Source organism: Anas acuta, chromosome 21 (genome assembly GCF_963932015.1).
Source record: "Anas acuta chromosome 21, bAnaAcu1.1, whole genome shotgun sequence".
Taxonomy (NCBI): Eukaryota; Metazoa; Chordata; class Aves; order Anseriformes; family Anatidae; genus Anas; species Anas acuta.
The window spans coordinates 1,478,303-1,504,775 of NC_088999.1; the positions used below are offsets into that span (position 1 = coordinate 1,478,303).

General features: G+C 40.4%; 1 protein-coding gene across 6 annotated transcripts in view; it reads left to right on the forward strand.

Annotated features, from left to right (window-relative positions):
* EYA3 (EYA transcriptional coactivator and phosphatase 3) overlaps positions 1–26,473 on the forward strand; it is a 60,068-nt gene that overhangs the window by 23,172 nt on the left and 10,423 nt on the right. For 2 of the 6 annotated variants that reach the window (XM_068658106.1, XM_068658107.1), the window contains exons 3-11: positions 1,956–1,999; positions 4,947–5,029; positions 6,916–6,982; positions 7,763–7,905; positions 13,794–13,931; positions 18,524–18,606; positions 20,110–20,293; positions 24,226–24,365; positions 26,074–26,157. In XM_068658106.1, the coding sequence (XP_068514207.1) occupies positions 1,956–1,999; positions 4,947–5,029; positions 6,916–6,982; positions 7,763–7,905; positions 13,794–13,931; positions 18,524–18,606; positions 20,110–20,293; positions 24,226–24,365; positions 26,074–26,157 (966 nt within the window). Of the gene's footprint in view, positions 1–1,955; positions 2,000–4,946; positions 5,030–6,915; positions 6,983–7,511; positions 7,617–7,762; positions 7,906–13,793; positions 13,932–18,523; positions 18,607–20,109; positions 20,294–24,225; positions 24,366–26,073; positions 26,158–26,473 lie in introns of those variants that run through there. The other 4 variants (XM_068658108.1, XM_068658109.1, XM_068658110.1 and 1 more) reach the window with 4 other exon arrangements.

The window sequence follows — 26,473 nt, forward strand, 5'->3', positions numbered from 1 at the left end:
AATTATAAAAATCTTTTAAAAAGGGATTGTGAACTTGTGTTACTCATTGCAGACATCCATTGAGTTGCTCAAGGTTTGGGATGACTTCTCATATTGGACAGCAATTGCAAACCAGAGTCAGTGACATGGAGAGCACATAGGGATGGCAGTTAAAATTCTGAAGCCTTGACAAGTGTACACATTCCTGACTCTGCTCACAATGGCATTGCCGTGGACTTAAATTGCTTTGGCGGTGTTTGCTTCAAGAAGTCATCATCTTGTTTGTTTGTTAGTTGTAAGTGGGGAGGGGTTCGTGTTTCCATTCTGGCTTAAAAATTAGTCTGAGTATCAGTCTGGGAATTGGATTCTATTGTACAGCAACTGTTATTTTGACAGCATGAGGAAAATTTTGTTTCCACTTCAGTTCTGACTCTAAAAGTACAACTGTGCTTTACAGCTGTTAGATCTGTGGCAGAACCAGAGTCTTCCAGCACCAAGAGTAATTTGGGCAGCAGTATTTTTATTTTTTTTTTAATCAACATAACCTCCAAACTGACAGTGGAATAGGAAGATTGAGGTGGGAGCAAAGATTTCCTTTTCCCTTCTTTCTTTTCCCTTTTTTGTTTTTAAAAGCAGTGAACTGCCTTCTCCTGCATGAAAAATTTTCAAAATGCGATTCTTCACTTGAGAGGGGACACACAAAAAAAATAGAGGTTTGTCAGGAAATGTCAGGGAAGTATGTGTGTTTTTTCTTTCAGCAGGCTTTTTTAAGGTTTATACAGGAGAGGATAAATAGGGACCTCATATAAGGCTCGAGGTTGGAGTTTGGTCTTGCAGGGCTCAGTTGGGAGGATAGTGCATCGTGACAGAGCTCTCCTGTTGTGCCCTGACATCATCCTTAAGTTGTTTCTAGGTGCTGTTCCTGCATTAAATATTTTACAACATGTGTCAGGAGAATGAAAAAATGTTTTCCAAGTCCGTGAAAGACTATGTTTAAAACCGTTCCCTCACACTTAAATTTGTAATGTAAATTGCAAGGATTAGTGATGGGCAGGAAATAGTTTTTGCATCCCACCAAAGTTTCAAGATTTGCAGAAGAGAGATGCTAAAAATTGCTGCATCCTAAGTGCCCTGCAGGAACTGGGATGAACGGAGTGCAGCTTCGGTACAGAAACAGGATAGTTGGCATCTAAAGGTGTTCCAGGGGGTTTGGAAGGCTGCAAAACTTTCTGTTAGAGGGAGGAGACAGGGGAAGTAAAGCCAGAGTATCACAGGAACACCTTGCTCAAAGAGCTACAGGTTAAAAAAACTAACCCTTTCATCCCACCCAGAATTTCAAAATAGTATTTGTAGCCTGCATGCAAGAAACCAAACTTGTGCTCAAGGCAGTACTTCCGGGTGTATAATACACTCTGTGGGAACTGGATTCAACTATATTGTTTTTATTCTGAAATGAAAATCAGAGCTCCTGTTATTACTGATATGGACAGGAAAAATATTTAAGTTCCTATCTTTATACATTACTTAAAGAAAGAGCAAGGAACAGCAGCCTTTGGCAGCTGTACCAAATTATGCAGAATAAGATTTAAAACAAAACAAAACAAACAAACAACAAAAACAACAACAACAACAACAACAAATAATTATGGCTCTTTTATCTAATTTCTATATAATAGTCCTTATCAGATTAAGTAGCTGTATATATCCTCTCCTGTTATTTATTTAAGGAACATGGCAATTTGCTAATACATTCAGTTGCAGAACTTCTTTTCTAATTTAGAAAAAGATTGTTTTGAGATGAAGAATCCATGGTTACACTGGTTAGCTCTGGAGTTCAATGCAAGGCTTTCTGTATTTAGATACTAACGCGAACTCTATAGTAACCAGTTGTGATCTGCTAATGGAAGTCTGTGTATGTGGATTCTGTCAAGGACAGCTCTTTTTAGTTGTGTCTCCGAACATTTCTGTCTTTGCAGGTGAAAAAAGCCAAGATGCAGGAATCTAGAGAACAAAGCTTGAGGTACGCAATTTTGAATTTGATTTTAGCATGGAACAATTATTAGTGCTTGTATATGATTATAAACTTCCAATTTAGAAGCTTGCATATTACTGTATTTGTCGCAGAGAGCAAATATAACTCAGTTTTGTATTGGCTATAATTTTGAGGTTAAGTTCCCAATTAAAAAAATAATAATGCTGATTGGTGTTAAGCTTTTATAAAACTAACTACAGAGAGTTTTAATTGCATCATCAAGCATCGTGTTGTTCACAGAATCTGATGAGGCTGTTGTGCACTGCATGTAACATGCATTTCTTCTGACAGACTCAATAAATCTGTGCTACGTTTCTCAGCAAAACCATGTGGATGACTGTTTTAAGAAATTAAAAGCTCTTAATCTGATAGCGTCTTTTGTTTAAAGCTGTTCTATTGCACTATTTTTGCATAGTAGAAGTTTTCTCATGTTCAGGAGTTAATCACAATTATTATATGAACAGAGAATGGCTATACTTGGTTTTATTCTGTTCCTGTGAGTAACAGCAACAACTGAAGAAAGATTTCTTTGTGGATCCTTTGACATTCCAATGTGAGTGAGGAGAGTGCGTGCCATGCATCTAGGAGTGGGTGTAGTATATGGAAGCCCGGAATTATATTAGTAGCTATATACTTATTAAAAAAAGAATATTGAAGGAAAAAGTTTGACAGGAAACAGTGAGTAAACAGTGTGTGAAATTCATTGTGTGCCTAAAAGTTAGAAACTTGAGCTAATTGCTGCAAGCTCCATTTCCAGCCAGTGTCAGGTGAGATGAGCCTAGCCTAGGAGTGCCTCTGCTCTCTATCGATGGCACCACAGCCAGGTCTGAGCGCTGGTGTGAAGGGTGTGGGTTCTCCTTTACCCATCACACCGCTTTCCTACAGACACTAGTGGCCCCAGGATTCAGCCCTATTGAGTGTAAACATCCTTGTATAGTATTTAAAAATAGAAAGGGGGATGGGGGGCATTTGTAACCTAATCGTAGTTCTGCTTAAATACTGTTGTTCTATTTTGATAAATCTATGTTTGATTGTAAGCATAACCTATGAAATACTTTAAAATAATTAGACCTCTTTCTCTACAACAGCGTGATTTTCAGCTATGTCAGTACTTTGAATTTATTTGTTTTAACTCAATTCTGCAAGTGGGGAAGGGAAGGACTGTAACTAGTGGGAATAGTCTGTCCTGCCATCCAGCTGCATAAGAGAGTTTAACCCTTTGAATATACCATGCTCTGTTTATAAGGCTGGTCTGTGGGAACCTCTCTGTGGTATAAGGCAGTTGTAGTACAACTGACAATTTCTCTGTGAGCTGGGGAGAACTGAAAAATTGTTTCTGGTGAAAGCACTTGGGATGAATGTGTCCCACAAGCACAGGTATGTGAGTAGTGGAGTAGCAATGAGAAAGAGAGGAAACATGGGCAATTATGGTATAACCAGAAATTTTATTTTATCTGCTATTACATTTTCTGTAGGAAGTGATCTCAAGAAGTAGCTCTATAGCTCTCAATCTGTTTACAAACTGCATGCAATTTAGCAGCCACTGACTTGACTATCTGTGCCACAGAATCACAGGATTGTTTTCCCCAAGAATAATAGTAGACACATGCCCCAAGTCTTCACAAAAGTGTTATTTTCTTGCAAAACTCAAAATATGTTATCGAAGTGAGTTCAGCTACTAATGTTAAAAAAATAAAAATCAAGGATTCTCATTTATAAAGTTTTTTTTTGGGAAAAAGACAGATAATGCATTTTGATCAAGCTTCATTCCTTCTCTCCAGATGAAGGAAAGAATTCTTACATGTGTGAGAAATCAAACACTCACTACTCAGCTCTTTCCATACCCTCATGCTCTACCAGGAGAGCTGTACTGCCTGCCTGGCACTGCCTCCCAGCCTCAGGGGGTTATCTCAAACCCATCAGTCACAAGGAGCAGGGCAGCAAGGGGCTGTCACAGCCAGGAGGTGGCAGTCCTGGGGTGGATGGAGCTCCATGGGCGTTGCTGGTTAATTGCTTTCTCCTCAGCTTCTTCCTCCCCTGTGCCTACAGGACCTAAGCCGATGCTGCAGGGAGTGGTGTGTTGTGGCTCTATTGTCTCAGACTCTCACTTGCAAGGGAGGTTGCCTTGTGGCTGGGTTTGGCCCTGAAGGCCAGTGTTTAAGCGTCCTTGAGATGGGTGTCAGTTTTATACTTTAGAAATGTTTGCCCAATTACTAGATTATATTGAATTTTTAATGCGATATTTTAGTTACACATAAGTGTTGGTGTTGTATGTAGAGTATGAAGAACATTTAATTTCTTAATGAAATTACTTTTTTACTTTTTTCATTTTATTGTTAATTTTATTATTTTTAGTTCTGCAACACAGCTTTTCACAAAGTTTTGAGACATCTGTTTTATTCAGATGTTTTCAGACTGCAGTTTTACAAGGTGAGGGAGACAACATAATAGGCTATTGCTCCTGAGAGGAGGAGTTCCTGCTTGTAGCTCACCCCCTGCACCAAGTTTTAGTCTATTGTCCAAGCAAAAACAACTCCATGATTTTTTGTGCTGGTTTAGCAAATTAAACTCTCATGGAAGAGCCTGGTGGGTGCCTGAACTGCAGGGTTTAGGTGGCCAGGAGGAAAGTTCATACTTAGCACTGCGGGCAGCAGCACCAAGTTGCTAGGTCTGGTGAGCTGTCAGTGAAGATACAGCCTCGTATCCAGAGATCAGTTGGTGAGTTAACATGGTGAAGGTAATGACAGTTTAATGTCTAATCAGAGTTGCAGATCTGTCTCTTAGGATGTATGTGTGCAATATCAAAGAGTGCAGAGCTAGTTTCTGTTAAGAATCAGTTTCTCTCAGTTTGGAAGGCTGAAACCCAGGGTTAAGATGCCCAAGGATGTTAATGCAAAGGTTCGTAATGCTAATGATTAGCCTTTATTTGTCCTAGCAGTCATGTGAGCAACACAGAAGTCAGCGATCAGAAACCTGAATCTTCAAACCTTGGTTCAAACCTTTCCATGTCAAGTGAGAGTAAGTATCTCAGAGTTTTTCTGCTCTTGGTGTCTTTCCTCATTTCTTTCAGTGGTCTTACTATTTTGCTTCATCAAGTACTAGCTTTGTCTCCTCCTTGTAATCTTTTGCCTGTCCTCACTATCAGTTGTAAGGTGAAGGTTTCCTGTGGTGCTAACAAAGCACTAATGCCTCTCTTTGTGTGGCCGATAGTATGCAGATACCATTTGCTATCTACCTCTGTATTACTGTCCCCAAACTTGCTGCTGGTTACTGCTATGTCTTACCTGCCTCGTGTATTGTTTTTCTTCAGAGAAGGGTTGTGTTGATCAATAATAATGCCCATTATAAAAGATATTAGTTTTATAAGTCATTATCTCTACACAGCTGTTTTTTTTTTTTCCCTAATAATGCACTATACACTTAGTCTTAGACTCTGAACTTTATCTAATGTCTGCAGAAATTCCTTAAAGTAAGTGGAGGGGAAACTGAGGCAGAAAATTAAAAAGATTGCATAGTAAGTGAGAGGTGGAATCTATCCTCCCCTTTAGAAAAAGAGGGCTAGGGCTGTTATGGAAGTAAATTTCTGTGCAGAATAATTCTGACTGCCTGTAGTTACTTAAAACTGTAAATCAGTTCAACTTAGTTGAAAATATGTAATGTATAACTTCCCATTGCTAACTGATTGCATGTTTGCTGTTTTAATCAATGTGCTGTTGCAGTTCTGGGAGTTATCAGAAGTTTTAGCCTGCAAAATCTGCTGTCTATCTGGATAAGGCATTTAGAAATTGTAGAAGTTGTATGGATCCATAAGCAGCACAGCTGTGTTTGCTAAGAATTTGGGTATGGTGCTTTTAGAACTGAACTGATAAACCCATGCACTCTAGACTTACAGCCAAAAATTATGTTTAGCTTGGAGGTGACTGCACCATAGTCCTCTATGGAGGTGTTGTGCAAGAGAGGGGCTGTATGGTGCTAGAAACTGTGCAAGGGGTCCTGCACATCCTCACTTCCCTAGTTTGATGGACAACTGAGTATTTATCGGGTGTGCTCATCTGAATTCAATATTTTTAATGGCACCCTTTTCCACCCGTGTTATCATTGAGAACTGTCTCATAAGAAGTATTCTAGAACCGTAGACAATGTTAAAAACCAGAAGCGTTCCATTACATGCAATTGTCAAATTTCTTTTGAGGTCATCCGTTTTCGGACTCTGAGCTTTGTGCACTGTGCTCAGCCCATGGTCTGTGGGATTGAGTTTGTTAAGCTGGCAACAGCTCTTCCAAAGAAAGAAAGGTTGTTGGAGCCATGCTGTGGGTACAGGCAGTACGCAGGGAAGCATGTTCTCTGCTCTTACTTCTTTGGTAGGAGTCATACTGAGTTCATGTGAGAAAATGAGCCTGCGAACTCCTGTGTAAGCAGAAAATGAGCTGTACTATGCCAGGCCTGGGCACTGCCCAGGCTTGGGGAGGGAGAAGAGAGACGCTTAGCAAAACCGACACCTGCTCAGGTGTCTGCTCCAGGGTACAGAAATGAAACATTAACCTTGGTGCACATGAAGGCCATTTGGTATGTGCAAGCATGGGGGCTGGGGTTGAAGTCGAGGTTTTGTAATGATAATTGCAAAAGCTGATGGCACCAGGTGGTAAAGAGGAAGCTCGCTTACAAAGGGAGAAGTGGTACTGACAAGCATTTACCTGCTGTGAATCAGCAAGAATATTTTTGTTATGTTTTAATGCTCCATTTTTTTTTCAGAATTCACTTTAAAACAGATATCCAAGGAACTAAAAAACTTTTGTTAAATACTGTGTGTTGGTTAAAATGGACTGTATATGGTGATACTTAATTGACATTAATTGTTGGGTTTTGAAATCTCCTGTGTAATTATATAAACTATTTTTTTCCAGTTATGACATGCACAGATTATATCCCAAGGTCATCAAATGATTATACCTCACATATGTATTCTACAAAGTAAGTTGAACAATTGTTATAAAATGTTGTAACTCCTTTCTGAAGTAATATTTTGCATCTTCATGCGTTTCTGTTATGCTTTACTTGCGCTTTCATATCTGCTAGGCAACAGACTGCTGTGGACACTGAAGCTAGTAGAAGTCACCCTTTGGCTTCAGTGGCCGCTGTCTTACCTTCACAAGGATGAAGGAGCATCTTCAAGTAATTAGCAACACAATAGTCTTGTTGAATACTGCCTGTAGTATTTGAGGAATAGGCAGACATAAATGAATATAAGGGAAGTATGAGATTTTGCTGGTTGTTTACCACATTTGGGGATGTTAATAGTTTTTCCCCATAGCACAGAATAGTAGGTCTAAATCCCCCATGCTTACTTTTGTATAGTCTCTTTGTTCCATTAGTTCTGATACATAGTGCTATACAATATTAGCTTTAGAAATCGATGCTGGGAGGCATGATGATTGAAACTAACTGCTTATGCCTATTGGAAAAGGGAGTTCTTTCTTCCCCTCTCCCCTTGCCTTCCCAGTCCTGAAGAAAGAAGTAGTGTTCTGTTGCTGTGAAGGAGAGAGCTTCCTCTGGTTTCACCGGAAGAAACAAGCAAACCAAGAGCCTGTCAGATTAGGAAACACGAGTGGGTGTTACACTGAGAGTGTGTGTCAGTGTGAATTGTTTCTTCTTTCTGAAGCAATTTAATAAGGTGTTTTCTGGCTTGGAGGTTGAAAGCTGCATAAGGTAAATAGTGTGTTTTTTTTTTTTGTTTTCCTTCTTTTTAATAAGGCCATATGCACATATTCTTTCTGTACCTGTATCGGAAACAATGAGCCCTTACCCTGGTCAGACTCAGTACCAAGCACTACAGCAATCTCAGCCCTACACGATCTACCCCCAGACCACCCAAACCTACGGACTACCTCCTTTCGGTAAGAAGTAAATTTTCAAAGACTTTTAGTGCCTGTAGTTGCTGTTTTGTGTCTCATTAAAAAGCAAATGTTAAATTTAACCAGATGTATTAGAGAGAAAAGCATATAGAAGGGCACATGCCTGGCTTAAATTGTGGATTTAAGTGAAATATGAGAAAGAGTTTTTGTGGCAATAGCTCTGATTTAGTGGGAGATACCTCTAGATGGGACTTAATATTATAAAATCCTGTTTTCCCTAAGTTGTTTTCCTGGCCAGTAATTTGAAAGTCTATCCATGAAGCTTGCCAGATGTTTCATAGTTTGGGGTCATCATTTTTTCCAGTCATAGCTGCATTTGTGCAGTTTCCAGGTCAGTGAAAACATGCAATGCCTCGTACTAGATCATCTCTGCTTGAAGATATTTTTCCTTTCCTTTTTGCTGGCCAGGAATAAGACTTTTTTTGTTATCTCATGTTTCACCAAATGCGGATTTCATGCTAAAATGTCTCTTGAGTTTTCTCAAAAAATAAGTTTGCTTAAGTTGCTCTGATACTTGAGCCCTCCCTCTATCAGCCATTGCAGTTTTTGCAAATGATTGGAGGATAAGTGTCCTGTTGTAACTGAGCATCTAAAGCGTGATGGCGAGGTTTTGAGCTATTCACCACGTGCTTCCCTTATAGAGCATGGAGAGAAAGACACACCTCCTGGGGTCTTGGTCTGTTTTAGAATATAATTGCTGTTTTTCTCTGTGAAGTATAAAGGGTGTTGGGGATGAGTAGTGCAGACAGAAACATCTACATCTGAGAGATGTGAGTTAGTGAAAGGGGCTATCTGGTCTTTTCTCATGCTCTATATGTTGAAGTGATAGATGATGGAGAAAAAAATGGTTAAGAAATTATGAAATTATGTGACTGATTATTACAAATTAACATTTAAACTTCTCTTTTCATTTTTGATCTTGCTCTGCTTGGTTTCATATATGAAAATGTGTGATGTTGCCAGCTCTCAAAAATGTGTGGTGGTGGAGGCTGTTTTGCCCCTCAGTGCCTAGCTCTAATGAGAGGGGAGAGCATCACCCTTCCACACAGGTAACACAGAAGAAAACATGTTGTCAGTGAGCTGTGCAGCTGTGAGATAGCAATGAAACGTTTGTTTTGGGGGGTTGTGGTCATATTGCATAGCTATAGCTATTTTAACAGAGCCTCTTGCCAATTTATTTTCAGTGCTAAAATCTTAGGAATTCTGGGTGTAGAACAGTGGTTTTTATAGCTGAACTAATTTTATAAAAACAAAGCAACATGTATGGCTTGCTAGCCACTGACAGAGCCAGTACTTTTATATATATATTACAAAACAACAGATATGTCATGGTATTTTTAAAAGATGGTGTGGAAAAGCAGATGCAACTGTGCTCATTCTTATTAGATATGCTACATTACCATGTGATTTGGCACAAATTGTTATCTTTATGAAAATGGTCAACATGTAAAACTTATATATGCACTTCTTCCCCTCCAGCCCCTTTTCTTCTCGCTCTCCCCCCATATAGCTGGAATTATTGGAAAGGAGTTTTTGTTTGTCATTGAGGTATCCTTAGGAATATAATGATAATTCTGTAGTAGCTGGCTCATTAGGGTTTAATCAGTGTTTCCCAAATCACATTAGCACTGTATTAATGCTGAGATATGTTGTTGTAACTGCTTGAAAGACATGAAGTAGGAGCTTTGAGGGTGTGAGAGCTGTTTTAAAGAGAGACTTGAGGCTCTTTGGGAGAAGAGGGGCATTTGGGTGACTGTTGATGTTTGCTGCTTCTGCACTTCTAGCGCAGTCCCTTCAGTAAGGTTCAAATATGTCCGTTGTGATTTCTGACCTCTCCAGTCATTCCTTCAGGAAAGCTTGTCCCTGGAAAGATGAATGAGCATGGAGAGTTTTGATGCTGATGTCACAGAATTGTAGAGTGGTTTGGGTTGGGAGGGACCTTTGAAGATCATCTAGTCTGTCTTCCATCATGTCCAGACCCAAGTCTTCAGTTGCCACTGTAGTTTGTCTGCTGTCTTTCTAAACACCGTACTCGTCTTTTTTTTTTTGTGAATTAGTGTTGGGTGTCCTCAGTCAGTCAGTTACTGACAGACAGTGCCTGACTCTGTGGTATGGTCATTGGAATGTACTCTTCTTCCCAGGGTGCCTACCCTTTGCTTTCAGGATCTTCTGGTGCATCTGAACAGTGGCTGGTGGTGTCGTTTCCTTCACTTGTTTGTTTATTGGCAGTTTGTTGTGGACAGTGCACTGAGGCTGCTTCTCTATTTTTCTGTGCTGTGTTTCCTTTTTTATGTATATATATTTTTTGGTTTGGTTTGGTTTTGTAGGCCAAGATGTTTTAAAAAGGTATTTTAGACCTGTCTATGAAATTTTTATGGTGGGGTGATAGATTTTTTTTTTTTGTGGTGTTTTGTTGGTGGCAGTGGTGGTTTTTTACCTTTTTTTTTTTTTAATTCAAAGTCTGTGGAATTTGCCAGTAATTAGTTAATTAACTGTTAATTTCTGCTGTTGCATTCAAAGTATCTTCTGAAGATCTAGGCAAGAGATCAGCATTTTCTATTAACTTCATAGCAACTTTTGTCCATTAAATATTTTTGAAATGTGATCAATTACTGAAATGCATGGGTAAAGTTTTCATGGACTACTATTAAATACCCAATTTTTTTATTCTGAATATATTATAATATAATAATAATAATAATAATAATAGGGAAATAATATTATATAAAATATTATAAAATAATAATATAATAATAATAATAATAGGGAAATATTAAAATCATACATTTCCAGTATGATTTCCATTACTAGAGTAGTACGTATGTGATCATACTGAGAAGATGGACAGGTCAGATGGAGTGTTGAGGATTAAATATGCATGATGCAAAGGAAAGTCTAGAAATTGTCTGCTCATAGTATCTCTATTGAGCAGGTGAGAACTTGGCCAGGAAGGCCAAGTGTTTTACCAGCACATCAAAGGGCCTTCTCCAAAGGTTTGTGTGTCTTATTACTGTGCATTTGCTTCTATGTCAAAAAGAAGGCATCATGGATTTCTTAACTGGAGCAAGGCAGGTGTATTTTATGCATGAAGTTGAAGCAGCTGACAAAAATAAACACAGTCCTGAGATCACTCAGTTCAGGGTGCTGCCTTTGGAGAACAGATGGCCTTCTGTGTGTGTGTGTGTATACACGTATATATATTACTCTGTGTGTGTGTGTGTGTATATACACGTGTATATATATGTGTGTATATACACACACACACACACGTATGTATGTGTACATATATATGCCTGTTTGTCACTTGTCCTTGTGCTGGAATAATTTTTTTTGTGATTAGTGCTCTGTTGTTTAGTGCTCTGCTGACTGTTGCACACAAAACATGTTTGTGGTCTGGAGAGATTTATTTAACAAAAAACAACAGATTAAAATGAGAGTAATGACATACAACCTGTATGTGCATGGCTTTAAGATTGTGTTAGAAATAATGTGGATGTGATGGTTTACATTAACTCCAGAAAAACATACATGTGGTAGACTATACTGTGTGGGGTCTTTCTGTGTACGTACATGTGTCCTATGACATTCTTCTGCCTCAGCTGCAGTGCTGCCATCAGATGTGCAGGAGTCTTACATCCATCTCGTCCTGCTCTCTTGGTCATCTTGGAGGCTGCACTAGTTTCTAAATGCAGGATGACAGGGAAGGATGTGCATTGCCAGTGCAAGAGCGTGCCTTTCTGAACAGAATGTAGAGCGTCACGTAGAAAGGCACGTTGAGTGATGACAAAGAGACGGTCGTGGAAAGCTGGGTATGACAGATGTCTTCACACACACCCTGAGTTAGCTCCTGCACTTGCATCCAACCAACCCTGTGAAAACCTCTGACATGTCTGTTTGATCTGGCTTTAAACCCAGTGTATGATGAGTATCCTACAGCATTCAGAGGTGGTTTGTGTTTCACCATCACAGCGGTTAGGTACCTTGGTGTATTCTGTGAATGTCTGATATCAATGCCCTTTGCTACTTGTCCACTTATCTCGCACTGTGAGGAGCTTTGGTTACTGTCCTCTCTAAAAATTACTTACTTAATTGAAGACTGTAGCGTTCCCTTTCCAGACTAAACAAAAACAATGCCTTCTACTCTCCTTAAAGGATTTGTTTCCCATACGTTTTGTCGTGGAATTTCTGCAATACGTTTGCAATCGTCCTTAAATCAGTTTTTCGCTTTTGTTTGCTGATTATCAAGGTTCTCAAGGTTTGAAACCATAACAAAAACAAGAACCAAACCCTGAGTGGCTATACAGATAGACAGATGGGTGAGTTAATTTGACTCATAGGTGACTGACTGATTTATCTACATACCCAATCTCAAAGAACCACTGCAGAATTTGATTCTGACAAAGCTGCAATGAGGAGTGAAATCTTGGAGATACTCCTCATCTGGCTCTAGGATCTCCTGTGACCTTCTTCGTAAGAGACTCCGAGCTTGTAGCTCATGGCTCATCCTGCTGGAGCAGCTGAAAGGCTGCAATTGTTTTTTGTAGCCATGATGCTGGTGCTTTCCTCCCTGAATTGTAAGGGGTTTAAGACAGAGGTTGATCTTTCTGCTGGCCCTGAGCTTTGTGCCTAGCTCCAGATGCCCTTTGTCCCTCTGCTTTGCACGCTCCTGCTTGTTTTTAAGTACATCTTCTGAGCTAATTCCTGCTTTTTTTACTGCAGGCCAAGGAGAAATGCATTTAACTGGCTGTAGGTTAACCCCAGGCAGGTTAGACTTTTGCCATGGGGACTGCAGCAGCTTTAACTACTAGATGTATTTCATACTCTGGGTTGATAATTTTGAGTCATTAATCCCATAAAAATGTGACCTTAGCATCCTTTTATCCCGTCAGTCTGGTACTGAAAGAATGAACACACTTTTCTTCTATACAAACTTAAAAACACAGTCCCTTATTCCAAGGGAAAATTTTTCTACTTCTTTGAAACAAATCTTGGTCCAGGAGGGTGGAAAAGTTGGAGCGTCTTGAGTATTTGACAATCATCTTTCAGACCCCAGCTGGATTCCTGGGGCTTACAATTGCAAGAAACAGAAATGATGAAATTTGAATTCAGAAACAAAAAACAAACAAGCAAAACAACAACAACAACAAAAAGTGCCTGACAAGTCCTGAAGAGCCAGGCCCCAGATGAGTTACTGCAGTCAGATGCTGTTGTCACCAGTACAGCAGACTAGGCCGTAACACAGTGCCTGAGCTAAAACCACGCTTCCTGTGTGTGCCTCGTACATACAAATTAAAAATCACTTTGCTGTATGTGTGCTTTGGCCATTATTGTTACAAATACTTTCTAGAATGGCAGAAAAGTTAGAGGAAACTTTCAGATCCCCCCCCCTTTTTTTTTCTTTTACTGACTTTTAGCTTGTTTTTAAGTATTTGACCCAAAACCCAGTGAAGCAGTAGAAGTGTTGACCTTGACATTAACTGATACCAACCCCAGCCTTGCTATGTAATGGCTGAGGTCATTTACAATGCTGTGAAACTCAGCCCAAAACATCACAGGTATTAGCAGTTCATTTATACCTACGTGGCAGTGAGTCTTACTGTTACACTAATGGGTTTTTAATTGAAAGCTTTGGAAATTGGTCTTGTTGGTGGTTTTAATTTTCTCTTTCAGCGAGTTTTGTCAGCACCTCTAACCCATGTGCTGCCTGACAATCAGGGCTAATTGATTAGGGCTAATGCAGAAATTAAACATTTTCCATGTGTGATTTGTTCCTTGCTTTTGTGACAAGCAAAAAATCTTAATCTGAGGTAGCAGCATGCTGTTTGGTCCCAGCATATTTGTTTATAACTGGTCCAATTTATCTGATTCAGGTGCACTGTGGCCAGGTATGAAACCTGAAAGTGGTTTAATTCAGACTCCATCTACAAGTCAGCACAGTGTTCTTACCTGCACTACAGGGTTAACCACAAGCCAGCCCAGCCCAGCACATTATTCTTATTCCATTGAAGGTAACTTGGCATGGTTTTTATCTGCATCTCTCTCCACCTAATTGAGTATAGATACCACAAATAGAGAGGCTTGCACGTTTGTTCTTGGTTTGTGCATGCTTCTTTATGCTTTGTCTCTTTTCTATTTGAGCGTGTGTATGTATTTGGCTTTGTATTTGCTACGTACCTCTGTATGCACCAGGCTGGCTTGTTGGTGCCATGCTGATGGACTTAACAGGGTGAAGAGCAAATGGGATGGGGAAAGGAGACTAAATGTTGTGTTCTTGCATGCCTTTACTGGGAATGTTCATGCAGCTTGTTGTTGTTGGTCTTTAGCTTGAAGTCAGTAAATGTACTGACTCAGGCTGGATTTTTTTTTATTTCCTTCTGGCAGTAGAAGGCTCCTATATTATATGTATATGCTCCCCCTCTCCCTCCACACACGCACAGCAGGATATTGTCTTGTTTGTGTGAGGCCTCCAGCTTGGAAAGTGGATTTGTGATTACAGAACTAGTCTACAGGTATTCCCACCGCCAAAGTGTCCCATCTAAGAAAGCTGTGTGCTGACTTTCACCAGCTTCCATAGCAATCAGCTTATGGCAAATATGTGCAAATAGTTATCCTTTTTTTAGACTGAATTTTTGCCATTTACATTTGGGTGATGAATTATGAAAATTTGTCTCTATAGGTTGTAGGAAGCATTTCAGGAATACTTAATCTATTTCATGTGTGATATTTTCATGGAATAACTCAGGGACTTCAGGAATCTTTAGTCCATCCTCCTGCTCAAAGAATGGTTGGCACTGAATTCAGACCAGGCTGCTCAGGGCTTTATCCATTTGGGTTTCACAAACTTCCAAGGATCGGGGTTTCACCACCTCCAGTGACAGAATGTCATCATGATTTTTTTTTTTTTATTTTTTTGTCAAGTCAGAACATCCTCTCCTTCATGATTTGACGATTTATCTCTTTCTCTGTCTGTGCACCTGCAAAAAGAACCTGGTGCTGTCTTCTTGATTACTTCCTTGTAGATATTGCAGGCTGATGTTAGGTGCCCCAAAGCCATCTCTTCTCCAGCCTGAAGAAGCCCACTGCCCCCAGCATCCCCTCGCAGGGCACATGCTCCAGCTTCTGACCATTTGGGTAGTTCTATGACAGACCTGTTCAAGTTTAGCAGCATTTTTCATGTGCTTGAGGACCAAAACTGAATGCCATATCCAGATGTGTTCTAACGAGTGCCAAGTAAAGGAGAATAATTAGATAATAGATTTCTTTAGCATGTCTTTCAGTGATAGGAAAGACATTTTATGTCATGGTACGTGCTCAGCCTTGCTTCATTGTGACGGTAAATGGCACAGTGTAGTGTTTATTCTCAATTTACTTCTCATATTCATAGTTTGTGATTAGAAGTATACCACTGGAAATCTACCATTCTTTAAATATAACTCTTCTCCAGGTACTTCAACTGGCAGAATAAATGGTAATGTTTTATAGCACTAGCCCTAACTGCAAAGGGGAATTTGTCAGAAATAGTTCTGCATAATATGACCTCAAGCAGTTTTGTCAGCTGGTGTGCTACAGCAAGCAGGTAAATCCCTGGGAATAAATGAGGTAAAAGAGATCACTTGTCAGTCCTCACTTCGCAGGAAGATTTTAAAATACTTGACCTGTACATCTGTAAGAATGTGGCCTAGGAGTCTCATTTTGTGAGAAGTTTCCCTTCGGACTGCACTTTGAAAGTGTGAAAAAATAAGTCTCTGTTTGGACTGGTGGTGCAGGGGAGGTAGTGGAGAACAGGAGCTGGAAGGATGGACAAAGACCATTGATCTCTTGAAGATCTATCTTTTTATATTTTTTTTTTTCAAACAAAACAGAGTGCTAAACAGTTGTATGGTGCTGCTGGCCCAACGGACATGTTTACAGTGCATGATCAATACAATTTAGTCTGAAGACTAATGGTGGACTGAACTAATATGATATTTAATCCCTGGTAATAGGTCAGATGATGCTTAGTTACTGAGAATTTTGTTTTTTGTACTCATGCAAGCTGTAGCTGTGATGGCAAGTAGCAGAGGCTCTGTGAAGTGCTGACAGTGACATGGGAGGGATGTCTGCTTCTTGCCTCACCTCTTTCTTCCATGTGAGCAATGCAGCCAAGTGAAATGTAAAATGCATTAATTACCATTTCCCTTCCCAGCACATGAAGCAGCTTGAAAGAGGATCTTTGAAAACAACTGAAGCAAGACAGAATGGGATGAATGAGGCAGGGGAGTTAGGGATGAAAGGTCTGAAGACAAGCTCTGAAAGTGGGGGAGAAAACGAGAAATCAGAAGACAAAAAGAGACATGGCAGCTTCAAGGCAAAGACTGCTGTTTACAGGTCCATTAAAACTGAGATCATGAAATGATCATGAAAAGTCCCTTCTGGCACATCCATGCAAAACATTTTTGTGTGTTTTTGGCCCATTTAGAGGCAAAGGTGCTGACCCCCTGTGCAGAAAGAATTGCTTGATCTATGTAGTAGAAGCCATTTATAAAGATCTGATGTGTTACATTTTACAGATACAGGATAATTAAAAAAGTAATCTTGGAATGAGACTGGAGTTAAGGTAAACAGCGAAGTTGGGGATTGGGTGGTCTGTGTTTTTAACCAGAGTCCCAGCTCTTGGAAGTTTTTTGCTATGTTTATTTTTAAACTTCTGTGATCTGTCTCAGTGGAGAAGCAGCCTCTTCAGTGCACTACAGAGGTGAATCTCTTTCTGTTTGCTCTCCATGATAATTTTGAGCGACATGGTAGAACAACTTTAGTAGTTCATTTCTTCCAGCTTCCCAGCAGCTTCATTCTGTGTTAGCAAGGAGCTTTTCAGCTTTTCTGGAGATCCATGCTTTGCAGTGCCCTACCAGGTGGCATTTTCTTACTATAGACAGCAGCTTTGATTGTTTCTGTAATACGTATAGTTAAAAGGATTTTTATTTGGAAACTATCCCTGGCTCTTCAGCAATTGCATTTGAGGAGTATCTGACAAGTCCCTGACGCTCACAGCTCCTGCTTCTAGTAGCTGCATAGCTACAACATGCACTTGAATATCTTCATTGCCATTATTACTGTTTAGTGCAGCCTTTTTTCCTTTTTCTAAATGTTCACCCCCAAAACTTCCTTCCACCTGTTTTTGAACGCTGCTGCTCCTATCTGTGAGGGGATTCCGAGGGGCTAATCACTTGCCTTTATTTTTGCTTCTGTAGAGAGGCCACTTCACATTTCCCACCTCTTGTAATTACTGTGTATCTCTGCACTTCTTTTAAGATATATTTCTTTTGTTTTTCACCTTTTTTGAGGCATATTTTGGATCGATTCCTCTTTCCAGGAGCTGTTTACCAGGTAGTACCTGTGCTTGCTGTAACACAATGTATATTGATTAAGAGTTCGTGGTGGTCTGTTCCCCTTTGCAGCTTCTCTGGGGTAGAAATACTGAAGTCTTCAGGATGTTGAGTTCTTCAGTCTCGGGGTGAATTCTGCATGGATGTGATTTGCAGAAAGGCTTTTCTCAGAGTGATGGTAAACTAGGTGATATTGTGGATTTCTGCAAGTCTTTTCATAAGTTTCTTAATAATTTTTGGTTTTATTTGTGTGTAAAGAAATTAGGTTTAGCAAAAGAAAATATTTCTTGGTGGCACTTGGTTTAGTACATGCTGGTTTTGTTCGTGCTTATTTCTGTATTTGTTTTCAGTAATCCTTGAGGTTCCTGAAACTCTGTGGAGTAAGGTTTAATGTTATGGCCTTGTCACTGTAAAATCATCAAATCTGCTAAATGACATATAGAAGATGCCATGAGTTGTTCCCGGAAGGTCTAGTTGCCTCTTAAGTACTTTAGAAGAACTGAATGCAGTCATGTGAAGAGTATTAAACATCTTAAAATTCTTACTAACAACTAGATGTCTCTAACAATTTGTCCTACATGTTGACAAATTATTTCAGAAACTCTCATCCAAAAACTAGTTGTAATCTTACAGGGATATATATGGGGAGATGTATTCGTTTCTCCACTAGGAAGCACCCTTACTATATTTTGAAATATTTTTACTCTTTCCTTATTTTTTTTTTTGATCTAATTAAACTAAACATACTAATTCCAATGTAAACAGATAAGCATTTTGTTATTGAACTGATTTAAACACACTTCATGTCTGTTGTTTATTCTGATTCATTTTTAATTGCTTATAATTAAATATCAGAATGTGATTTCTGTCTTCTCAAAACTTTTAGTAAAGGTATGTAGCCATTCTGATTAAACTCCAGTTGCTTAGCGGGCACAGAGGGGGAAAAATCTTTTTAAAAGCTCTAGGTAAAATTTCTGAAACACTTGAAAATGATGTTTTTAAAGATCACTGTGTGTCAGTTCTCCTCCCCTGTAAGCCCGGTGGAAATTTAACTGGTTTCAAGATACCCCCCAACACTTTTTTGGCCATTACAAGCAGAGTTCTGCTGGAAGCACAAATGCTTGCACCTAAGCCAGTAAGAACTTACTAACTTATTTTACATCTTAGGTTGGTCTTGTCTCTCGTACTTCTCTTGAAACATATATATTTATATGAAGTAATTCTTAATTTTACAGCATCAACTACCAATGCCAATCCCGTGTCTACATCTTCAACTGTTGTCAATATTTCTACATCAGCCGTAGCCAGCATCTCACAGGTAAAATTTCCTCTTTGCTATATTTATGTGCAGCATCTCATTCACCTTTGTTTAACACATTATTCAAAACTAACAGAAGAAAGCAAAATATTTGCACAACTTTAAGTAGAGCACAATGGTTACTAAAATTATAGGGTTCATTATGTTACTCTAAGTCAGCAAAATTGTTCTTGCTGTGTCTCTGACAATGTTGCTCTTCCCTTTGACCTTCACAGCAAACTTATTTGAGCTGTCCATAGCTCTGCCCTTATCCGCTAATCGTGTGGTGAATCTTAAACAGAGCACTGAGATTTCTTCATGAGAGACACTGGAAAAGAAACAATAGAACTAGTATTAGAACCAAACTACAGGGAGGATTATAGTTGGACATCTTTTGAATACCTTTGATTTCCCTCAGCAAGAAAAGGAATGTATGTTGTACACAATCAAAAAAGTTGAGTGAGATATGTGTTCTGATAGTTAGAATAAAACAAAATCAAAAGGCCTGAGGCTAACACAGAGCCCTTCCAGTATGTCTTACTGTGGGGTCATAACTGCTTTCTTCCTGCAGGCAGCGGTTAACTGCCAGTCTGAATATTCAGATATTACAAAGGAACCCTTCAACATCACAGTTTTGCAGAAGGAGAATACAGGAGCTGTGGGAAATCCAAGGGTTAAAGCAAATTCCTTGTATATTTACACTGCTGCTTTTTAAGGTTCTTTCGTTAGCATAAACTTGCTTAGAATTTTAAGGAGAAAATCTTGACTGGATAGTAATGCAGACTGAATTGCCTGATGCATGTTCACAAATCCAAGAAACTCCCTGAGTGAACTGGGAGTGTGCAGTGTGCCAGAAGAATGTGACGTGGCACTTAGAAGGTGGCTATTTTCTCTACTATCAGTAGCAGAAATGAAAATCCTCAAGTATAGCTTGAGTTCAGGAGCCCTCTGATTTCAGTGATCAACTCTGAAATGAGTAAATTGTCTTCAGAAATAGATATCTTAAATCACAGTGTGCAATTTAATTGCTTTCTGAAGACAGGTCATGAGTAAAGGCACTTTATCCTTTAGCTCTTGTGGCTGGGATTTTATTCTGAGCCAATGCCAGGGCCGTTCTCTATTGCTGTCAGTACATCTGGTATCAAAGTAAAATGCAAGACAAAGACACGAATTCCAGAAGATAGTGGACTGATGCCTTGGCATCAACTGGATGCTCCCCTATTACTGTCACATCATTCATATAAATTCATTTTTGAAGAAACCAGAGGCAGAGGAAAGGCCCTGTGGTTTCTGGCCTTCTGTGGGCAGAACTTCCCTGCTGTGGAGGCCATTGGGAAGTCATCTCTCTCAATCCTTTCTTGGGGATTTCCTACGTGTGTGGAAGGTAATAGCATAAAGTCAAAGTCAGACTATGCTCTTGCTGACATTTTTCTTTGACAGGCATATTCTAGTATAAAAGTCACCATGATATAGAATGTTTTCTGAAAGGAGTGTCCTATCATAACTAATCCTTTCCTCTAATAGGAATATCCTACATACACAATCCTTGGCCAAAGTCAGTACCAGACGTGTTACCCAAGTTCTGGCTTTGGGGCCATAACACCAGCAGACAGCAGCGCGGAGAGTACTGCATTAGCAACAACTACGTATCCGACTGAAAAAACAAATGCCATGGTGCCTACACGGACGGTGCAGAGACATTCCTCTGGTAATGGTTGCATCTTTAACAGGGTGGCTAATACCTTTGATAAACAACACAGTGTGCAGACATGGAGAAAACTTTATTTCAAAATGTGTAATTGAAGCACATTTGTGTGCTGTGCAATCCTGGACAGGATTCTTGTTTCCATCGTCACACTCTGTCTCACTGATGTGCAGACTATGTGGTGGGCCAGCCAGACTTATGTATTGGAAATCTTATACTACTGTGGTTTGGGAGACACACACCATATACTCTGAATGCTGTAGAGAGAGGGAATTCCAGGGGTGACTGGAAGGGGAGTTGACAGCAGCTTTCTGGGGTATGTTGCCTCTTGTCATGTGTCAGGGCTGGGTGTCCACATGGGCTCCAGGGCATCTATGTGATATCCAGCCTTGATAGCTCCTAGCTCTTTCCTTCCTGCAGCCAGGTATTCATATTACACAGCTGCCAAACCCAGGTAAGGAGTCCCTTTGGAACTTCTCATGCATTTTTAAGAGCTGTAGTTTGACCACAACCTCTCAATGAGTTGGTCTCTGATGTGCCCTGGAGCGCATCCTTTACTTTCCTCTCTTCTGTCTGCTTCATCATGTAAACCATTGAAAGCTGCTGTGCTTTGTATGTGAACAGCTCTGCATAGCATTAAGTTACGTGACACTTGTCAGGGCAGATTTTAGCTGTTATTAGAAGAAATGTAGAAAGGGACTTAACTGACTTCTAGAGAAGTCACATCTTTGGCTGACCTTCTCCACTAATGCTATATAATGTACCAGCTTGTAGAGGTATTGATTAACTAAGGTTTTTCTCAACAAAATTACAGTTTTCTAAATTTAACAACAATAAAATCAAAGACTTAGTGCTTCCTCCAGCATCTTACACAAGGTGTTACGAGATTCTGCTTCTGTTGTAGAGCACTTACCAAATGAAATCTGATGTCTGTTGTAGATTCACTTTATTTTTGTTAGTGTGCTGTGTCTGGCTGGGATGAAGCTAACTTTCTTCATAGCGGCCCTTATGGTGCTGTGTTTTGGATTTGTGGCCAAAGTAGTATTGACAGCACACTTTTGGCTGGAAGGGGACACAGCAGGGACAACCGATCCAAAGTGGCCAAATACATATACCGTATATATGTGGTATATACATGTATACCATATAACAACATGCTCTGCAATAAAAACTGACACAGAGGAAGAAGGCGGCAGGGCATTTTGGCTTCCAAGGCAGCTGTTGCTCAGAGACTGGCTGGGTATCAGCCCGTTGTGGGAGGTGGTGGGCCTTTGCAGCACCTGGTTTTGATTTTTTTTCCTCCTCTCTTGTTACAAGACAAAGACTTGTTTTTGTCTCAACCCACAATTTTTTTCACTTTTGTTCTACCTGTTTTCTCCCCTGGCCCACTAGAGGGAAGAATGAACAAGCAGCTGGGTGGGTACCTATCTGATAACCAGTGTCAGCGCACCACTGCTGTTTAAACCCTCTCCACAGCCTTTGGTGCTTGCTGGAAGTTTTAAGTTCTGGATTAGGTGTTTTAAAGAAGAGCGACTACGATTAGGTCTTCATAATGGTATTTTTTTTCCTTTCTGCTTGTTATTTTCCATAGATCTTTTTGTCCTGTGAATGATTGTGTCACAGGCTCTTAGAAACAGAACTTGCTATGTCTTAGCTCACCTACTCCCCGCATGCCTTGGGCATGAGTACACAGAGTGCACTGAGTGCACTGTAGGTCCTTGGTTCTTTAGATGCCCAAGGGAATGGAACACTGAACCAATAGTTGGATTCTTTTGCTTTAAATATTGCCTTTTTCTAAGCTTATCTCAGGACCTTTATTTTCTTAATTCCTTGTAACTTCTACAGTGTTTTCTGGGGTCTCAGTCCATCTAGTGCTTTGCTGAGTGGCTGCCCTGTGAACATGGCCTCTGAGCTATTTTTGAGGCTTGTCTCTGATAGCTGGATTTCACCAGAGCATTCTCTCCTGGAGGCATATATCCCCAATAACTTGACCTGCATTCCAGATATCTACTATTGTTTTGGCAAAACCCATCTACTAGGCAAATGCCAGATTTTGAGTGTATTCAGTCCTCCTTGCACAGAGAAGGAGAACTCTGCATGCAACATTTTGTTTTGGGAAAGCTGCTTCTGAACTGCTGTTCAGTTCAGAACAAGTTGCCTAGTTTAACCCATAGTAATAATTAACACTTTGACCTCACTACACCTGTATTCCTTGTTTTTACATGTCAATAATTGGTGTCTTTCTAAATGCTTTTTGTTTGTTTGTTTGTTTTTTCCCCTCAAAGAGAGAATACAGATATCACTACTGGATGACTTTGCTGATAATGCTGTGAGCTCTGGCTGAGCACAATTCCTGGCCAGTCCACAGGGTCCTACTGACTGGGCTTTCCCTTCCTGGGAAGTAGAACTTGGAAACAGTTACTTCTCCCCATGTTCCAGAGAGAGCTATCATATGCTCCTGTAGCTCCAAAAGGGCTCGAGTCCTTTTTTAAGACAGGAGGTGTTGTCCATACCTTTCTTGTCAACCCATCTTTACCTTGTGGGATACCACAGCAAGGTGATGACAAAAAGCATGCTGTGATGTTGTAAATCAAGAAGCATGGTGCTTCAAGTGCTTTGCCTTTTTCAGGAAGCAGTTGTCCTCTAGTTGGAGCAAACAGCAGGAAATCTACACGCCTGAATCTGTTTTTACCTTATTATGAAAGCTCCAAGCAATTGACGTGTTACTTCAAGCCACCAGTCAGAGAATGGCCCAGTTGTTAACGTTCTCAGTGACATTTTCTTAGTTCAGGAGTACTCTCGAGTTCACCATTCTACGTGAATTTTCATAGGAATTGGACAATGTTCATTAGTTGCTTCATGCTCAAGACCCAGGCCAAATTCAAAAGCTTTCGAGTTGTCTTGGCTCCAGAGTCAAAAACTGGTCCGGGCCATCCATCTGGTAACCCTGAATTGAGGACATGGACGACCCTATTCCTTTCTGCATTCCTGATAAACTTCTGGTTCTATTTCTGAAAAAGTCAGGCAGACACCTAGGATGTTAAATCTTCTATGTGAAGTGTTAATAGAGGTTTCAGAGGGTGTCTCCCATTGTCATAGTACTCTGCACATTAAAACATTTATTTACTTGGTGGTGGTGTTTTACCCTTTCCCGGTGAGAGGAGTTCTTACTGGTTGGAGAATTGGCCCTATAACGTATCCCTTTTCAGTCATGGCCATGCTGCTTGGCCAAGCCTTTGTCTCCAGGGCCAACTACATCCCTGTTTTTTTTCTGTTTTGTTTTGGGGGAATGGTTGGGCAACGTAGCTGTAGTCTGTCTTGTGTACAGTCATCATGCTATGGATTTGTGTACGATGAACATACTCCAGATAACTCCATACACTGGCTATTGCTTAACTGTTACTCTAAAGATATTTTGCAGTGGAACAGGAGGGAGTAGTGTATGCTCAAAACAGCATGTCTCATATAGGGTTGCTCAGCACAGAAAATTCATTTCACTAGCCCAGGAAATCTAGGATGGACAGGCATTACTCAATACTTTCCTTTGTACTTTCATTCCAGATTAAGAGTTTCTGACACAAACTCTCAAGAAGCATTAAAAGAAACAAATGAAGAATAAAGCAGTGCTAGGATAAGAGAGACTTTTGAGGGATTTACAGGCCTTAGGTTGAAATGTGCTATGTCTTTTACTGCAGCAGAATGCAGTAAGTAGGTCAGTCCTGACAGGTACTGAATTCAGGAGACAAAGCTATTTTGAAATGATGGGACAATGAAATCATATTTTATGTTTTAACAATGGTTCGACTACTATTGCTTCAGTAACGTAAGGTGTCTTACCTGTTGCAGGGGAAGCTTGTGGTCAAATGCTGTGAGTTTTGTGTTGGTGTCTGTTTTGAGAAATGAGGGGATGAGAGCTCTGTGATTTCTTTCTGCAGGAGATGCATCCACAAGTCCATCATTGTCAAGAGCAACAGCAAGTAAAGAGTTAGATGAGCAGGCAAGAAAAAACATCCCTGGGAAGAACAGAGGGAAGAGGAAAGCAGACGCCTCCTCCTCACAGGACAGTGAACTGGAGGTAAGTACTAATGTTTTCTATAGGTAGCACTACAGCAGGGGTACAGCTCTGTCAGCCTCAGCAGCCCTTTGCTGACTGCTCTCCAGTTTCCTCACATACCTCTTGAACAGGGGATACAATACTGGACCCAGTATTCTGGGGTGACCTTTCCAGTGCCAAACAGAGTGGAACACCTTCCCTTCATCAGCTCTTCACCATATTCTCCAGCATGCAGTTAATCTTATCTACAGGGAGAGTGCACTGCTGGCTCATACTGCACCTGGTGTCCAATGTACCGTCCAGCTCTTTCCAGCCTGGACCTATTTAAGGGGTTATTCTACCCCCACATGCAGAATCTGCAGTTACTGAACTTCTTGTAGTTCCTGCTGGCCCAGTTCTCAAGTCTGTCAAAGTCCTTCTGTACTAAAATTCTATTAGTCACAACAGCCAATCCCCTTTATTTATCTTAACAAAGGCGTCTCTGATAAACACCAAGGTCATTTACCTGTTGCTCTCTACATCATCAGCAGTAAATATCTACCCTAGCTGGGCTCTAAATTTCATTATCACTCCAGTGCTTTGCTTTTATAACTATAAAAACAGGAGAAACTTTTGAGAAAAAAATTGATCAAACGAGTCTTACCCGGAGTGTATAGTTGCCCTGTTTCAGTATATAAGCTCCACCATGCTACGCTGGAAGAGTTTAACTAATAATGTATTTAGTCTGTGAGATGAATGCTGTTGTTCATATCTGTTAAAAAGCATACTGCAACTAACTGCAAAATGAACCCTAGAAGTTGTTCCTTTATTATGGCATTGTATTTGAACTGTCTCGACTCTACAACTCTAGTTGGAGGGAAACGTCGATCTGCCAGAGGGTAGGAAGGCCCTGCAGAGGGACCTGGACAGGTTGGGTCAATGGGCAGAGGCCAAGGGATGAGGTTCTATATGGCTAAGTGCCAGGTCCTGCACTTTGGCCACAACAACCCCATGCAGCACTACAGGTTTGGGACAGGGTGGCTGGAAAGCTGTGCAGAGAAAAAGGATCTGGGACTGTTGGTTGATGCTCATCTGAACATGAGCCAGCAGTGTGCCCAAGCGGCCAAGAAGGCCAACAGCATCCTGGCTTGTGTCAGGAATAGTGCAGCCAGCAGGACCGTGGAGGTGATCGTCCCCCTGTGCTCAGCTTTAGTGAGGCCACACCTTGAGTGCTGCATTCAGTTTTGGGCCCCTCACTACAAGAAGGACATCAAGGCCCTGAAATGTGTCCAGAGAAGGGCTACGAAGCTGGTGAAGGATCTGGAACACAAGGGAGTGGCTGAGGGCACTGGGGTTGTTTAGTCTGGAGAAAAGGAGGCTCAGGGGAGACCTTATTGCTCTCTACACTACCTGAAAGGAAGGTGTGGGGAGCTGGGGTCGGCCTCTTCTCACAGGTAACTAGTGATAGAACAACAGAGAATGGCCTCAAGTTGCACCAGGGGAGGTTCAGGTTGGAAATTAGGAGACATTTCTTCTCAGAAAGAGTGATCAGACATTGGAACAGGTTGCCCAGGGAGGTAGTGGAATCACCATCCCTGGGGGTGCTTAAGAAAAGGTTGAATCTGGTGCTTAAGGACATGATTTAGTGGGTCATATTGGTAGTAGGGGGATGGTTGGACCAGATGATCTTGCAGGTCTTTTCCAACCTTAATGATTCTATGATTCTGACTTGATTTTATTCTCTACCCAGCGAGTGTTTCTCTGGGACCTGGATGAGACCATCATAATCTTCCATTCACTTCTCACAGGGTCTTATGCTCAAAAATATGGCAAGGTAATGCTGTCTTTTATGTGGAAAAAAAATCATGTGTTATACAGGAGTAAATGTTAATCTCTAGAAAAGGGATAGAAAATTCTATTTTGTTTTAAATGTATAGTATGATACTTCTAACTTGCTGCAAATTGGAGGGGAAAAAAGGAACACTAGATGTGGCTTTATACAAAGATAGATTATTGTACAAAGTTAGATTATTAACATCACAAACACTATCCTCCTAACAATGTCAGATGGCTTTTATCATTATTGGGAATTATTGAGGACATAGTACAAAAGAAGTATTTTTTCTCTTTCAAAATACATTGAAGACTTT